The 18,760-nt window shown below is 52.1% G+C and overlaps 1 protein-coding gene across 2 annotated transcripts in view; it reads right to left on the bottom strand.

The window, feature by feature from the left end:
* LOC147119527 (uncharacterized) overlaps positions 1-18,760 on the bottom strand; it is a 401,105-nt gene that overhangs the window by 1,087 nt on the left and 381,258 nt on the right. The window contains exons 3-6 of one of the 2 annotated variants that reach the window (XM_085985103.1): positions 17,783-17,887; positions 17,168-17,253; positions 6,307-6,351; positions 298-469 (exon numbers count right to left, since the gene is read on the bottom strand). In XM_085985103.1, coding sequence (XP_085841229.1) covers positions 298-469; positions 6,307-6,351; positions 17,168-17,253; positions 17,783-17,887 — 408 coding nt within the window. The remainder of the gene's footprint in view (positions 1-297; positions 470-6,306; positions 6,352-17,167; positions 17,254-17,782; positions 17,888-18,760) is intronic. The other variant, XM_085985104.1, reaches the window with a different exon arrangement.

The raw sequence follows: 18,760 nt of genomic DNA on the forward strand, positions 1-18,760 counted from the left end.
GTTCAGTTTTTTGACCCGAGCCCCAACACAGTCCCCCAGAGAGGAGAAATTCACCCCATTCTGTCTGGGGCAGAATTTGACCCAGGTCCCAGAGGGTGAAAGTTCAGTGTTTGAGCCTAGCCCCAAAACAGTCTCCCAGAGAGAGGAGAAATTCATCCCCTTCTGTCTGGGGCAGAATTTGTAAGATATGATGACGACGACGAGGTCCTACCAATTACTGAATGGTGCGCTGAGAGTAGCCCCTCCTGTTATCTCTTGGACCAACCCCTCCCGGGGGGAGTGAGGGCGCTACACTACCTCGACGATGGCTCTGGTTTCCTTCTGCGGGCTGAGGCGCAGGTTCCAGCGGTGGGGGCGCTCTCGGTGTCGGGTGGAGTCATCCTCGCTCTCCGTCGTGTCCTGCTTGACAATCTTGCGCCGCCGCCGCCTCTTTGAGCAGCTTCGATGCAGGATCTCCACCTCCTTCAACCTGTCGCCGGGGAGAAGACAGTCCAATCAAGTCATGGACTTGTACATGAAACACAAAGTTAACATGCAGGTACAGCAAGTAATTAGGAAGGCAAATAGAATGTTGGCCTTTATTGCAAAGGGAATGGAGTATAAAAGTAGGGAAGTCTTGTTACAACTGTACAGGGCGTTGGTGAGACCACACCTGGAGTACTGCGTACAGTTTTGGTCTCCTTATTTAAGGAAGGATATACTTGCATTGGAGGCAGTTCAGAGAAGGTTCACTAGGATGATTCCTGAGATGAAGGGGTTGTTTTATGAGGAAAGGTTGAGCCTATACTCATTGGAGTTTAGAAGAATGAGAGGTGATCTTATTGAAACATAAGATTCTGAGCGGGATTGACAGGGTAGATGTAGGGAGGATGTTTCCCCTCGTGGGGGTATCTAGAACTAGGGGGCATAATTTCAGAATAAGGGGGTACCCATTTAAAACAGATATGTGGAGGAATTTCCTCTGAGGGTCGTGAATCTTTGGAATTCCCTTCCAGAGAGCTGTGGAGGCTGGGTCATTGAATATATTTAAGGTGGAGATAGACAGATTTTTGAACGATAAGGGAGTCGAGGGTTATGGGAGCAGGCAGGGAAGTGGAGTTGAGGCCAAGATCAGATCAGCCATGATCTTATTGAACGGCGGAGCAGGCTCGAGGGGCCAAATGACCTACTCCTGCTCCTACGTCTTTTGTCCTCTTATGTTTGGTGGCATTTTATCACCTAAGGGGCCGCGAGTGTGGAGATCAGTCTCTCCCAGTGATGATATTATAGAATGTGGGCATCAGTCCCTCCTAGTGATGATCTCAGGGAAGTTGATACATTAGGTAAGGGAATGGGAACAACAAAGCTGGAATATTACTTTAAAATCAAATTAGGACAAGGGGGCACCTTTTAATTTTTTTAAATTTATTCATGGGATGTGGGCGTCGCAGGCAAGGCCAGCATTTATTGCCCATCCCTAATTGCCCTTGAGAAAGTGGTGGTGAGCCGCCTTCTTGAACCGCTGCAGTCCTTGCGGTGAAGGTACTCCCACAGTGCTGACTTTGTCGTAGCGGTTTGGTACAACTGAGTGGCTCGCTAGGCCATTTCAGAGTCAACCACATTGCTGCGGGTCTGGAGTCACATGTCGGCCAGACCGGGTAAGGGCGGCAGATTTCCTTCCCTAAAAGGACATTAGTGAACCAGTTGGATTTTCCCCGACAATCCGGTAGTTTCATGGTCACCACTAGCTTTTTAATTCCAAATATTTAATTAACTGAATTTAAATTCCCCAGCTGCCATGGTACCCTCAACCATTATGCTACCGTACTAGTAAAAGACTCGTCACACAGAGAGCGATCGACACTTGGAATGGTCTCCCAAAGAGAGTTGGGGAGGAAATAGAGTCAGAGTTATACAGCACAGAAAGAGGCCCTTCGGCCCATCTTGTCCACGCCGGCCATCAAGCCCTGTCTATTCTAATCCCATTTTCCAGCACTTGGTCCGTAGCCTTGTATGCTGTAGCCTTTCAAGTGCTCATCTAAATGCTTCTTGAATGTTGTGAGGGTTCCTGCCTCTACCACCCTTTCAGGCAGTGAGTTCCAGATTCCAACCACCCTCTGGGTGAAAAAGTTTTTCCTCAAATCCCCTCTAAACCTCCTGCCCCTTACCTCGAAACTATGCCCCCTGGTTATTGACCCCTCTACTAAGGGGAAAAGTTCCTTTCTATCTACCCTATCTATGCCCCTCATAATTTTGTACACCTCAATCAGGTCCCCCCTCAGCCTTCTCTGCTCCAAGGAAAACAACCCCAGCCTGTCCAGTCTCTCTTCATATCTGAAACGCTCCAGCCCAGGTAACATCCTGGTGAATCTCCTCTGCACCCTCTCCAATGCAATCACATCCTTCCTATAGTGTGGCGACCAGAACTGCACACAGTATCCCAGCTGTGGCCTAACCAGCGTTTTGTACAGCTCCATCATAACCTCCCTGCTCTTATATTCTATGCCTCGGCTAATGAAGGCAAGTATCCTATATGCCTTTTTAACCACCTTATCTACCTGTCCTGCTGCCTTCAGGGATCTATGTACATGTACACCAAGGTCCCTCTGATCCTCTGTCCTTCCGAGGGTCCTACCATTCATTGTGTATTCCCTTGCCTTGTTAGTCCTTCCAAAATGCATCACCTCACACTTTTCAGGGTTAAATTCCATTTGCCACTGTTCTGCCCATCTGACCAACCCGTCTATATCGTCCTGTAGCCGGAGGCTTCCCTCCTCGCTATTTACCACTCCACCAATTTTCATGTCATCTGCAAACTTACTGATCATACCTCCTACATTCATAGCTAAATCATTAATGTACACTTCAAAACAGCAAAGGACCCAACACCGATCCCTGTGGTACACCACTGTACACAGGCTTCCAGTCACAAAAACAACCTTCGACCATCACCCTCTGCCTCCTGCCACTAAGCCAATTTTGGATCCAACGTGCCAAATTGCCCTGGATCCCTTGGACTCTTACCTTCTTGACCAGTCTCCCATGCGGGAATGATTGCGGAAAGAGTTGCATACAGCAACGGGTGGGCGAAAGGGGGGGGGGGGGTCGTGTTGTATCCTTCTGGATGATGAGGCGAGATGGGCTGCATGATATATTGGCCTTGGAGGAGGTGCAACGTAGATTCACCGGAATGATACGAGGACAGGTTGCATAGACTGGGCTTGTATTCCTTTGAGTATAGAAGAAGATTAAGGGATAATCCAATTTAAGGGTTTAAGATGATCAAAGGATTTGATGGTTTAGATAGAGAGAAACTATTTCCTCTGGTGTAGGAGTTCAGAACAAAAGGGTACAAACTTAAAATTAGAGTCAGGCCGTTCAGGGGTGATGTCAGGAAGCACTTCTTCACAAAAGGATAGCGGAAATCTGGAACCCTCTCCCTCAACAAAGCTGTTGTTGCTGGGGGTCAATTGAAAATTTCAAAACTGACATTGGTAGATTTTTGACAGGCAAGGGTATTAAGTGCTGCGGAACCAAGGCAGGTAGATGGAGTTAAGATACAGATCAGCCATGATCCAATTGAATGGCGGAACAGGCTCGCGGGGCCTAATGGCCTCCTCCTGGTTTCATGTATGTCCGTGTGTAACTATCCAGTGACCGAAAAGATGCTAAAGTCACTCAGCAACAGGATTCAGCGCTCTCTGGGTTAGGGATGAAGGGAAAATTAGCCACAGTTCCTGCTCGAAACTCAGTGACTTCTGCTGGGAGTGTACGAGTGTGTACTGGGGTAGTGGATGGGTCAGTATTGGCTGTGATCACTTCGCTTGAACCCCCCACCCCATCCGGTGACTACCCCACCAACGCTCACCGTATTGGTTTGGGGGGGGGGGGGGTGTGGTAGGCAACGCACAAAGAGCGGCTGCATGGGAGAGGGTACCAGAGGGTCGGTCAGCACGCAGTGGTAACCCGCTCCTGAGGCAGGGGCCTGCACATTACCCTAGTTGAGTCATGTGGGACAGGGACAGGGACTCGGGCCTCTAGCGCTCACACGCTGAGGCCGGCCGAGAGACCTGAAAGGGGGGTGGGGCAGGCTTGGCCTCACACAAAATCTCTCCTCCTCCTCCCCGCACAAATCCCCAGCCTGAATCACGGCGAGCCATCCGAGCTCCAACACGCCATTGAAGTCCCAGTCAGTGTCCAACAATCCCGCAACACCTTTGGGATCCCACTTCACTCAAGTTCCTCGTTCCCACAGATTTCACCCCACCCAGATTGCTCTCCTGAAGGTGCCGACTCGTGTGCTGGGGTCTGGTTGCCCTCGGGTACCTCACCCAAGGAGCCCCTTCTTCATGTGAAGGTATTGGGACTGTGCAACCGAATTCACTGGAGTGTGATCAGGAGCAGGAACCCGGGATGATTTTGCAACTCCCCAAGTACAGTGCCAAGGCTTCTAAATCCCCGCCCCCTGGAGATAGAACCTGGGCAATTCCTGCATGATGGTGGTCAGTACCAATTGCAGCCTCCCCCCTACCACCCGTGCACCTCCCCGGGATTGGCTCACTCAGCACAGACAGGGGTCAGGATGGAACCTGGGCCCTTCCTGCTCTGTGGGGCTCAATACCAATTGTAGACCCCTTTTCTCAGGCCCTGGCCAGGATCAGCTCACTCAGCACAGACTAGGTGGATGGAACCAAGCCCTGAGACAATAAACCGAGGCCTCATCTGCACTCTCTCAGGCGGACGTGAAAGATCCCACGGCCACTATTTCAAAGAAGAGCACGGGGCGTTCTCCCTGGTGTCCTGCGGCCAATATTTATCCCTCAACCAGCATCACTAAAACAGATGATCCGGTTATAATCACATTGCTCTTTGTGGGATCTTGCTGTGTGCATTTCCTACATTACAGCGACTTAGCTACTACAGCAATTTAAAAGGTACTTCATTGGCAGTAATGCGCTTTGGGACGTCCCGAGTTCATGAAAGGCACTAAATAAATGCAGGTTCTCTTTCCTTTCACTATTGGAGGTGCCGTATTCTGTCTGCCCTCTCAGGTGGACGTAAAAGATCCCTTCCTTTCTTTCACAGCCTGGATGGGTGGAACCTGGGGCCTTCCTGCTCAGAGACTCAGGACCAATTGTAGCACCCCCCCCCCCCTCCCCCATGATCAGCTAACTCAGCACAGACTGGGTGCACGGAACCAAAGGCCTTCCTTGGGGAAAATCTGTCCCTTAACTTTTACCTGGTGGTGTCTCTAACTGCCAACTGTGCCTGCGGACCCTTCGAAACCCCTCTCTGTACGAATTGCAGACCTACATCCGCATCCACTCCCCTCAACGCCACGAAGAATCTGGATTATGCTTTCGCCTTCATTCTCGGGATGTCGGTGTCGTTGGCAAGGCCATAATTTATTGCCCGTCCCTGGTTGCCCCGAGAAGTGGGTGGTGGTGGCGAGTCTTCTTGAAACAGTTTGATGCAATGGACTGGCTCGCTCGGCCACTTCAGAGGGCAGTTAAGAGTCATCCACACTGGTGTAGGACTGGAGTCACGTATAGGCCCAGAGTGGGTAAGGTTTCCTTCCCTAAAGGGACATTAGTGAACTGGTTGGATTGTAATGACAATCCGATAGCTTCATGGTCACTTCTACTGATAATCAACTTTTCATTCCCAGATTTTTTTGCACTGAATTAAAGTTCTCAAGCTGCTGCGGTGCGATATGGCACTGCATTTCCTGGATTAGTCCAGCAACATAACCCAGGCAGTAGTATGCCTTTGTTACCTCTAAACTTGACTATTCCAACACTCTGAATGAAGCAGTCCATGCCCGCAAGCAACAAGACCTGGACGACATTCAGGCTTGGGCTGATAAGTGGTAGGTAACATTCGTGCCACAGAAGTGCCGGGCAATGACTATCTCCAACAAGCGAGAGTCTAACCACCACCCCCTGACATTCAACGGTATTACCATCGCCAAATCCCCCACCATCATCATCATCCTGGGGCTCACCATTGACCAGAAACTTAACCAGACCAGCCACATAAATACTGTGGCAACAAGAGCCGGTCAGAGACTGGGTATTCTGTGGCGAGTGTCTCACCTCCTGACTCCCCAAAGCCTTTCCACCATCTACAAGGCACCAGTAAGGAGTGTGATGGAATACTCTCCACTTGCCTGGATGAGTGCAGCTCCAACAACACTCAAGAAGCTCGACACCATCCAGGACAAAGCAGCCCGCTTGATTGGCACCCCATCCACCACCTTAAACATTCACCACCGGCATACCGTGGTTGCAGTGAGTACCATCTACAAGATGCACTGCAGCAACTCACCAAGGCTTCTTCGGCAGCACCTCCCAAACCCGCGACTTCTTCCACCTAGAAAGACAAGGGCAGCAGACACATGGGAACACTACCTCCAAGTCACACACCATCCTGACTTGGAAATATATCGGCCGTTCCTTCATCGTCGCTGGGTCAATATCCTGGAACTTCCTATCTAACAGCACTGTGGGAGTACCTTCACCACACGGACTGCAACGGTTCAAGGCGGCGGCTCACCACCACCTTCTCAAGGGCAACTAGGGATGGGCAATAAATGCTGGCCTTACCAGCGACGCCCACATCCCATAAAAGAATTTTTAAAAACTCCTGGCCAACCTCCCATCTTCCACCCTCCGTAAACTTCAGCTGATCCAAAACTCGGCTGCCAGTATCCTAACTCATACCAAGTCCCCGTTCACCCATCTGTGCTCGCTGACCTACACTGGCTCCCGGTCCAGCAACGCATCGATTTTAAAACTCTCATCTTTGTTTCCAACTTCCTCGCCCCGCTCCCATTCTCTAACTTCCTCCAGCCCTTCAAACCGCCCAGATCTCTGCACCCCTCTAATTCTGGCCTCTTGCACATCCCTGATTTTAATCGCTCCACCATTGGTGGATGTGCCTTCAGCTGCCTGGGCCCCAAGCTCTGGAATTCCCTCCCTAAACCTCGCTGCTTCTCTTTCCTCCTTTAAGACGTTCCTTAAAACCTACCTCTTTGACCAAGCTTTTAGTCACCAGTCCCAATATCTCCTTATGTGGCTCGGTGTCAAATTTTGTCTGATAACACTCCTGTGAAGCGCCTTGGGCCGTTTTACTAGCCAAGTGCAAGTTGTGGTCGTTAGGTTACTGTTTAGTAATCTTTTTCTTCTTCCAGTTAGAACTTAGATTCTGTCTCTCTTCGCACCTTCCCCAGTGACGAACTGGTGCTCCTAGAGAATGTCTGCAGGGATTGAGGGACACTGGTGTGCAAGCAGCTCTTGTCCACTATAGTAAGGTATCTTGGGCACTTCCCCTTTACTCCACCTTCTCTCGATGACCAAGGTGGGAGGGGTGCGAACAAGTGCTGGCCTGCCACTTTGCCAATTAGTTTGGGATTGATACAGGGCTATGGGGAGAGATCAGGGCAGTTGGATCAGTTTGGCATTGGTACAGGCCTGTGGGGAAGAGCACGGGGCAGTGGGATTGGATTGGGATTGATACAGGGCTATGGGGAGAGAGTGGGGCAGTGGGATTAGATTTGGATTGATACAAGGCTATGGGGAGAGCAGGGCAGTGGGATTAGTTTGGGATTGATACAGGGCTATGGGGAGAGAGCGGGGCAGTGGGATTAGATTTGGAATTGATACACGCCTATGGGGAGAGAGCGGGGCAGTGGGATTAGATTTGGATTGATACAGGGCTATGGGGTAGTGGGATTAGATTGGGATTGATACAGGGCTATGGGGTAGTGGGATTAGATTGGGATTGATACAGGGCTATGGGGAGAGAGCGGGGCACAGAAACCCACAGTGCAGATAGAGGCCATTTCGGCCCATCGAGCCTGCACCGACACATATCCCACCCGATCCCCGTAACCCCTACACCAACACATATCCCACCCTATCCCCGTAACCTCACGTATTTAATCCCCCTAACACTAAGGGTCAATTTATCATAGCCAATCATCCTGACCCGCACATCATTGGACTGTGGGAGGAAACCGGAGCACCCGGAAGAAACCCACGCAAACACGGGGAGAATGTGCAAACTCCACACAGTCACCAGAGGCCGGATTCGAACCCGGGTCCCTGGCGCTGTGAGGCAACAGTGCTAACCACTATGCCACCGTGCTGCTAGAGAGCAGGGCAGTGGGATTAGTTTGGAATTGATACAGGGCTAAGGCAGACAGTGGAGCAGTGGGATTAGTTTGGGATTGATACAGAGCTAAGGGCAGAGAGTGGAGCAGTGGGATTAGTTTGGGATTGATGCAGGTCTATGGGGAGAGAGCAGGGCAGTGGGATTAGTTTGGGATTGATACAGGCCTATGGGGAGAGAGCGGGGCAGTGGGATTAGATTTGGAATTGATACAGGCCTATGGGGAGAGAGCGGGGCAGTGGGATTAGATTTGGATTGATGGGGGTGAGAGCCAGGCAATGAGTTTAGTTTGGAATGGATACTGAGTCTGTGGGGAGAGAGCGGGGAAGTGGTATTAATGTTGGATTGCTATAGCAAAATGTCACCATGGACACTAGACCGGCTGGCCTCCATCTATACTCTAAACCTCTATGGTAAGGAATCCAAGACAAGGGGCTCTGGTCTGTATGGCGCAGTCCCACACAGCAGTACATTGACATCAGGGGGAGTTACTGAGTTTAATTTAGTTTCAGTATCATGTCACCACATGGAACCGGACACCCGATGCAACAGGTACTGTACTCCTAGCACGATCATAGCTCAGTCGGTCACCCTCTTGTCTGGGGAGTTTATGGGTTTGAGTCCCGCTCCAGAAATTAAGCCCATAATCCAGGCCGACGCTTCCGGTGGCAGTACGGAGGCACTAATGAGACACTAAACCGGAGGCTCCATTATCCCTCAGTTAGATGTGAAAGATCCCACGGCCACTACTGGAAGAGGAGCAGGTGGAGTTCCCCTCAGTGTCCCAGGGCCAACATTTATCCCGCAACCAACACCGCCAACAGAAACAGATGAACTGGGTCACTCAACTCGTTGCTGTTTGTGGGATCACGCTGTGCACAAAATTAACTGCTGCATTTCCCTACGCAACAGTGACTGCAATTCGAAGAGATTTTCACTGGCTGTGAAATGCTTTGGAACGTCGATGGGCGCTGTATAGCCGCGGGTTCGTTGTTCCTTGGAGGGGGGGGGGAACCTCTTGTGGCTGCCTGCACGTCACCAGTGGCCAGTAGCGGAGCAGAGCCCCCAGCCTCCATCCACGCCCCGTTGTTCTGTGAGACCTTGACCAAATTGAGACACTTTTCGCCCTTTCCTGCTCTGTCAAAATCTCAACAAGGACACACTTGAGGAACAGAGCTGCGTTTATACAGTGTCTTATGCCTTCGTCCGAAAGCGCTACTCAGGCCTGTAAAGTTCTTCTCTGAACTGCAACCACCGGTGATGGAGGCAAACCGTGCAGTTATTTGCATCACTGCAAGCAACAATTGACCAGTTCATCTGTGTTTGGTCGAGTGATAAATATTGGCCCCAGGACACTGGGGAGAACTCACCTGTTCTTCTTCCAATAGTGGCCTTGGGGGACCTTTAACGTCCACCCGAGGGGGCAGACTGGGCCCTCGGTTTAATGCCTCATCCGAAAGATGGGCACCTCCGACAGTGCAGCGCTCCCTCAGTACGGGGGCGTGTCGGTCCAGGATTATGGGGCTTGAGTCTCTGGAGTGGGCACTCGAACCCGCGACCTTCTGACTCAGAGGCGAGACCGACCGAGGCCGACAGCTGACAGGCCGTTTCCAACTGGAAGTATTTCATTGGCCGGGAAGCACTTTGGGAGTCCCAAGGATGTCAAAGGAAGATCTTGCATTTACGTAGTGCCTTTCACGACCTCAGGACGACCCAAAGTGCTGCACAGGCGATAAAATTCCTCTCCAAGGAGCAATCACATGTGGGGGGGGGGGGGAAAGCAGTGGCTGTGGGATCTTCTAACCCGCCAGCCGTTAAAGCCAACGCAACTAAACAGACTGACTGGTGCTTGTCCGAAATAAAAAACACTCCTTCGAACCCCCCCCCCCTCCACACCCGACTCATAAGACCACGCTGACAGACGGAGCCCGCACTGCACTGGGAGAAAGCTAAATCTTTTATTGGACGTATAAAACTGCTCTCCACTAGTACTCCATCTATCCTCAACTCTCGCACATGTAGGCTGCTGTCCAATCTCAAGCTGCTGAATTGAGACACCTGCGAGAGAGAAAGCAGCGCGTTAACATCTATCCACCTAAAGCCCGTCAGCATGTCCGTTGTACCTCGATGTCGCACTTCAAAAAACATGAATGGGGAGGGCCGGTCAGGTCAGGCGGAGGTCGATCACAGCCGAGATACTATCGGTGCAAGGGCTTCAGTGAGCTGGAGACTGAAATAACATACGCCTGGCATTCCTGTGAACCGCCTTCAGCGTTCAACCTCTACTTGACCTCAGGAACCATTTCAGGACCCCACCATCCTTCTCGCTCACCTCCCCCGCCGCAAGAAGTACTTAAGCAGCGGATGTAAAGGGACGGGCTGGTTTGTGAGCTCAACAGTGGGATGCAGACGCCAGACTAACAGCAACCAATGTCACAGGTCAGCTCGTCTCACAAGAACTTTATTAGCAGGCTGGTATTTGGGATATACGCCAGTAAAAAGGAACTAGTCGGACACAGACACTCAAAATATTGCTCATCACCTCTACACTGGTCCTGCCATTTGCTGCACATTCACCAATCCACAGTGTGTCCCACTCTCTGATACCAGCTCCTCCATCGCCCACACACAGCCTGTCCCACTCTCAGATACCAGCTCCTCCATCACCCACACACAGCCTGTCCCACTCTCAGATACCAGCTCCTCCATCGCCCACACACAGCCTGTCCCACTCTCAGATACCAGCTCCTCCATCACCCACACACAGCCTGTCCCACTCTCGGATACCAGCTCCTCCATCACTAACACACAGCCTGTCCCACTCAGATACAAGCTCCTCATAGAATAGTACATCACGGAAGGAGGCCATTTGGCCCATTGAGTCTGCACCGGCTATTTCGAAGAGCAATCCAGTTAGTCCCACTCCCCCGCTCTTTCCCCATATCCCTGCAATTTTTTTCTTCAAGTATTTATCCAATTCCCTTTTGAAGGTAGCAGCTACTATTGAATCTGCCTCCACCACCCTATCAGGCAGTGCATTCCAAATCCTAACCAGTCGCTGCGTAAAAAAGTTTTTCCTCATGTCACCTCTGGTCCTTTTGACAATCACCTTAAATCTGTGCCCTCTGGTTATCGACCCTTAATCCATTAGAAACAGTTTCTCTTTATTTATTCCATCTGAACCCTTCATGATTTTGAACACCTCTATCAAATGCCCTCTTTGCCTTCTCTGCTCCAAGGAGAACGACCCCAGCTTCTCCAGTCTATCCAAGTAACTGTAGTCCCTCGTCCCTGGAACCATTCTAGTATATCTCTTCTGTAACCTCTCCAAAGCCTTCGTGTCCTTCCTAAAGTGTGGTGGCCAGAATTGGACAAAATTCTCCAGCTGGGGCCGAACTATAAAGGTTTAGATAACTTCCTGGCTTTTGTACTCTAGGCTTCTATTTATAAAGCCCAAGATCCCGTAAGCTTTATTCACCTTTGTTAACCTGTCCTGCCACCTTCAAAGATTTGTGCACAAGCACCCCCAGGTCTCAGTTCTTGCACCCCCTTTAAAATTGTACCATTTAGTGTGTATGGCCTCTCCTCATTCTTCCTACCAAAATGTATCACTTCACATTTCTCTGCATTGAATTTAATCTGCCACGTGTCCACCCATTCCACCAGCCTTTCTGTGTCTCCTTGAAGTCTATTTCTATCTCCCTCACTGTTTACTACACTTCCAAGTTTTGTGTCATCTGCAAATTTCAAAATTCTGTCCTGTACACCCAAGTCCAAATCATTAATGCACATCAAAAACAGCAGTGGTCCTATCCTAGTACTGAACCTTGGGGAACGCCACTGTATACCCCTCTCCAGTCCGAAAAACAGCCAGCCATTCACCACAACTCTGTTTTCTATCCCTTAGCCAATGTTGTATTCATGCTGCTACTGCCCCTTTTATCCCATGGGCTTCAATTTTGCTAACAAGCCAAGTATTTGGTACTTTATCAAACACCTTCTGAAAGTCAATATACACATCAACTGCACTGCCCTCATCCACTCTCTGTTACCTCATCAAAAAACTCAAATCAATCCTCCATCACCCACACACAGCCTGTCCCACTCTCAGATACCAGCTCCTCCATCACCCACACACAGCCTGTCCCACTCTCAGATACCAGCTCCTCCATCACCCACACAGCCTGTCCCACTCTCAGATACCAGCTCCTCCATCACTAACACACAGCCTGTCCCACTCTCAGATACCAGCTCCTCCATCACCCACACACAGCCTGTCCCACTCTCAGATACCAGCTCCTCCATCACCCACACACAGCCTGTCCCACTCTCAGATACCAGCTCCTCCATCACTAACACACAGCCTGTCCCACTCTCAGATACCAGCTCCTCCATCACCCACACACAGCCTGTCCCACTCTCAGATACCAGCTCCTCCATCACCCACACACAGCCTGTCCCACTCTCAGATACCAGCTCCTCCATCACCCACACACAGCCTGTCCCACTCTCAGATACCAGCTCCTCCATCACCCACACACAGCCTGTCCCACTCTCAGATACCAGCTCCTCCATCACTAACACACAGCCTGTCCCACTCTCAGATACCAGCTCCTCCATCACCCACACACAGCCTGTCCCACTCTCAGATACCAGCTCCTCCATCACCCACACACAGCCTGTCCCACTCTCAGATACCAGCTCCTCCATCACCCACACACAGCCTGTCCCACTCTCAGATACCAGCTCCTCCATCACTAACACACAGCCTGTCCCACTCTCAGATACCAGCTCCTCCATCACTAACACACAGCCTGTCCCACTCTCAGATACCAGCTCCTCCATCACCCACACACAGCCTGTCCCACTCTCAGATACCAGCTCCTCCATCACCCACACACAGCTTGTCCCACTCTCAGATACCAGCTCCTCCATCACCCACACACAGCCTGTCCCACTCTCAGATACCAGCTCCTCCATCACCCACACACAGCCTGTCCCAATCTCAGATACCAGCTCCTCCATCACCCACACACAGCCTGTCCCACTCTCAGATACCAGCTCCTCCATCACCCACACACAGCCTGTCCCACTCTCAGATACCAGCTCCTCCATCACTAACACACAGCCTGTCCCACTCTCAGGTATCAGCTCCTCCATCACCCACACACAGCCTGTCCCACTCTCAGGTATCAGCTCCTCCATCACCCACACACAGCCTGTCCCACACTCAGATACCAGCTCCTCCATCACCCACACACAGCCTGTCCCACTCTCAGATACCAGCTCCCCCATCACTAACACACAGCCTGTCCCACTCTCCGATACCAGCTCCTCCATCACTAACACACAGTCTGTCCCACTCTCAGATACCAGCTCCTCCATCACCCACACACAGCCTGTCCCACTCTCAGATACCAGCTCCTCCATCACTCACACACAGCCTGTCCCACTCTCAGATACCAGCTCCTCCATCACTAACACACAGCCTGTCCCACTCTCAGATACCAGCTCCTCCATCACTAACACACAGCCTGTCCCAATCTCAGATACCAGCTCCTCCATCACTAACACACAGCCTGTCCCACTCTCAGATACCAGCTCCTCCATCACTAACACACAGCCTGTCCCACTCTCAGATACCAGCTCCTCCATCACTAACACACAGCCTGTCCCACTCTCAGATACCAGCTCCTCCATCACTAACACACAGCCTGTCCCACTCTCAGATACCAGCTCCTCCATCACTAACACACAGCCTGTCCCAATCTCAGATACCAGCTCCTCCATCGCCCACACACAGCCTGTCCGACTCTCAGATACCAGCCCCTCCATCACTAACACACCCTGTCCCACTCTCAGATACCAGCTCCTCCATCACTAACACACAGCCTGTCCCACTCTCAGATACCAGCTCCTCCATCACCCACACATAGCCTGTCCCACTCTCAGATACCAGCTCCTCCATCACTAACACACAGCCTGTCCCACTCTCAGATACCAGCTCCTCCATCACTAACACACAGCCTGTCCCACTCTCAGATACCAGCTCCTCCATCACCCACACACAGCCTGTCCCACTCTCAGATACCAGCTCCTCCATCACCCACACACAGCCTGTCCCACTCTCAGATACCAGCTCCTCCATCACTAACACACAGCCTGTCCCACTCTCAGATACCAGCTCCTCCATCACCCACACACAGCCTGTCCCACTCTCAGATACCAGCTCCTCCATCACCCACACACAGCCTGTCCCACTCTCAGATACCAGCTCCTCCATCACCCACACACAGCCTGTCCCACTCTCAGATACCAGCTCCTCCATCACTAACACACAGCCTGTCCCACTCTCAGATACCAGCTCCTCCATCACTAACACACAGCCTGTCCCACTCTCAGATACCAGCTCCTCCATCACCCACACACAGCCTGTCCCACTCTCAGATACCAGCTCCTCCATCACTAACACACAGCCTGTCCCACTCTCAGGTATCAGCTCCTCCATCACCCACACACAGCCTGTCCCACTCTCAGGTATCAGCTCCTCCATCACTAACACACAACCTGTCCCACTCTCAGATACCAACTCCTCCATCACTAACACAGCCTTTCCGACTCTCAGATACCAGCTCTTCCATCACCCACACACAGCGTGTCCCACTCTCTGATACCAGCTCCTCCATCACCCACACACAGCCTGTCCCACTCTCAGATACCAGCTCCTCCATCACTAACACAGCCTGTCCCACTCTCAGATACCAGCTCCTCCATCACTAACACACAGCCTGTCCCACTCTCAGATACCAGCTCCTCCATCACCCACACACAGCCTGTCCCACTCTCAGATACCAGCTCCTCCATCACCCACACACAGCCTGTCCCACTCTCAGATACCAGCTCCTCCATCACTAACACACAGCCTGCCCCACTCTCAGATACCAGCTCCTCCATCACCCACACACAGCCTGTCCCACTCTCAGATACCAACTCCTCCATCACTAACAGACAACCTGTCCCACTCTCAGATACCAGCTGCTCCATCACCCACACACAGCCTGTCCCACTCTCAGATACCAGCTCCTCCATCACCCACACACAGCCTGCCCCACTCTCTGATACCAGCCCCTCCATCACCCACACACAGCCTGTCCCACTCTCCGATACCAGCTCCTCCATCACCCACACACAGCCTGTCCCACTCTCAGATACCAGCTCCTCCATCACCCACACACAGCCTGCCCCACTCTCTGATACCAGCTCCTCCATCACTAACACACAGCCTGTCCCACTCTCCGATACCAGCTCCTCCATCACCCACACACAGCCTGCCCCACTCTCAGATACCAACTCCTCTATCACTAACACAGCCTGCCCCACTCTCTGATACCAGCCCCTCCATCACCCACACACAGCCTGTCCCACTCTCTGATACCAGCCCCTCCATCACCCACACACAGCCTGTCCCACTCTCAGATACCAACTCCTCCATCACACACACAGCCTGTCCCACTCTCAGATACCAACTCCTCCATCACACACACACAGCCTGACCCACTCTCTGATACCAGCCCCTCCATCACCCACACACAGCCTGTCCCACTCTCCGATACCAGCTCCTCCATCACCCACACACAGCCTGTCCCACTCTCAGATACCAACTCCTCCATCACTCACACACAGCCTGTCCCACTCTCAGATACCAGCTCCTCCATCACCCACACACAGCCTGTCCCACTCTCCGATACCAGCTCCTCCATCACCCACACACAGGCTGTCCCACTCTCAGATACCAGCTCCTCCATCACCCACACACAGCCTGTCCCACTCTCCGATACCAGCTCCTCCATCACCCACACACAGGCTGTCCCACTCTCAGATACCAGCTCCTCCATCACCCACACACAGCCTGTCCCACTCTCAGATACCAGCTCCTCCATCACCCACACACAGCCTGTCCCACTCTCAGATACCAGCTCCTCCATCACCCACACACAGCCTGTCCCACTCTCAGATACCAGCTCCTCCATCACCCACACACAGCCTGTCCCACTCTCAGATACCAGCTCCTCCATCACCCACACACAGCCTGTCCGACTCTCTGATACCAGCTCCTCCATCACCCACACACAGCCTGTCCCACTCTCAGATACCAACTCCTCTATCACCCACACACAGCCTGTCCCACTCTCAGATACCAACTCCTCTATCACCCACACACAGCCTGTCCCACTCTCAGATACCAGCTCCTCTATCACCCACACACAGCCTGTCCCACTCTCAGATACCAACTCCTCTATCACTAACACAGCCTGTCCAAATCTTTAAAAAGTTTGCATTTCTATAGTGCCGTTCACAACCTCAGGACGTACCAAGTTGCTTTACAGCCAATGAAGCACATATGATAAGAAGTAGGAGTAGGGCATATGGCCCCTCGAGCCTGCTCCGCCATTCAATACTACTCTTCTGAAGTGTAGTCACTGTTGTAATGTAGGAAACGTGTGAGCCAATTTTCACAGCATGAGATAATGACCAGATCATCTGTTTTAGTGATGCTGGTTGAGGCATAAAATTTTCCAGGATTTGCCTGCACATTTGGCCAGGCACCCTGAATAGTGGCCGTGGGATTTTTACGTCCACCGGAGGGGGCAGACCCCATCAGTTTAACACCCCATCCAAAAGACGGCACCTCCGACAGTGCAGCGTTCCCTCAGTACCGGCGCCGGGAGTGTCGGCCTGGATTATCAGGCCCACTGTGGAGTGGGACTCGAACCCATAACCTTCTGAATCAGAGGCGAGAGCACTACCCACTGAGCCACGGTTGACACTGCTAAGCTCCGCCATCACGAACACTGGGCTAGGTCACACTCTCACTAGGCCCTGAATGAGCCTAGGACAGGTAAAACGATGGACTCCCATCTGGGAGTCATGACGTGTCCGACTCCAGTGCAGAATTGATGGCCTGAAGGGACTCTGTGCTTCAACACTCGCCGATTTAACAGACTCGCCTTATTACCTGCCCTCAGCATCCTCTACATCTGCATCTCCATCACTCCCACCTGGTAGCCCATGTGGCTCCACCTCAGGGTCTGTGTTCTGCTCCTGTCAACAAAAGGAAGGAAAACAAGGTTACCTGTCAACCACAGGGGCAGATGGCGGGAACGGCGAGGAAAAGGCGGTGAGAACGGGGGCGGGGGAAAGAAGGTGGGAACGGAGGGGAGAGATGGCAGGAATGAGGGTTTCAGCCCGCCCTGGGTTAGGGGTGGTTTGGGCGGAAACTCAGTCAGAGTTCCTGCTCCTGAGCACTATCAAGCGACTCCTGCTGGGAAGAGCGTCCAATGTCACTCCACCATGGATCCCGCCCACAGAGTGGCTGCATGTGCCAAGCGAAGACAGGATCGAGGCCTGGCTGTCAAACCGCCTCTCTCCTCCCCCACACAGTCAAATACTAATCAAGGATCACCAGAGAGTCCCTCAAGGGGAGGAGTTGGGGTGGGGGCACGGGAGGTGGGAGTGTCCCATGCTCCATTCTCTCCTGGTATTAGGCTCCAATGGAGCAGACGCAGTTTTTACACCTCATCTGAGCACTCACTCCCCTGTGCAAATTAAAAGCCTGAAGTAAGTCACTCACCTCTGTCCCGTAGCCCTCTGAGTGGCTCGTGCCAATCCCGTTAGTCAGCCCATACGCCACCTGTTCAGGGTCCTCCTCTGTTGTTGCAGCAGGTTCTTGCGGGTCCTGAGGGAGAACATACAAACAGCCATCAGCACGGCATAAATGAGGGAACCCAGAGCTTGCCCTGTGCGCAAAGGGACCACAGTCAGACTAGGGCGAGTACCAGAGGGACCCAGCTCTCTCCCTGATGGGGAACTGGGGGGGGGGGGGGGGGGCACGCAGTGGGTCAGACACTGACCCTTCACCCTCTGGGACCCAGGGTCAAATCCAGTCTTAGACCAAGGGGATGAAGGTCTCCTCTCTGATGGGAGACTGGGAGGGTCAGACACTGAATTTTCACCCTCTGGGACCAAATTCAAATCATTCAGAGGCCACACACTTTTTGCAGTGAAGGCACATTATTCAGCAAGGGTGCTGTGCTCTTCCAAGCTGTGGGCGCCTTGGTGTCAAAATTACTCTCTCACACAAGCTGTACAGTACCAGACGGGAGAGTATTGTTCCCTTTTACCCGGTGTACTGTACATGTACAGAAGCTGACACTGCGACACACACGGGCCGTACAGTACCAGATGGGAGTGAATCGTTCCCTTTTACCCGCTGTGTGCTGTACATGTACAGAAGCTGACACTGCGACACACACGGGCCGTACAGTACCAGACCGGAGTGAATCATTCCCTTTTACCCACTGTGTACTGCATGTTAAGTTCTGATCAGTTTAAGTCACTTATGTAACAGGGATTAATGTCACCCTGCAGTAACGGGAGGCAAGGAATTGACAGCGGGAAAGCTCCTTCACAGAGTGACATTGCAAAGTCACAGCCCGTGGAATGATGACAAGTGAGAAGCACTGACGTCACCCCACAGACGCTGTGATAGCTCTATTGCCTCGAGGGAGTGACAGGCAGGGTATTAATAGAACAACGTGCACCATGAGCA

Source organism: Somniosus microcephalus, chromosome 4, assembly GCF_052327205.1.
Source record: "Somniosus microcephalus isolate GS21.2 chromosome 4, FLI_Smic_1.0, whole genome shotgun sequence".
Lineage (NCBI taxonomy): Eukaryota > Metazoa > Chordata > Chondrichthyes > Squaliformes > Somniosidae > Somniosus > Somniosus microcephalus.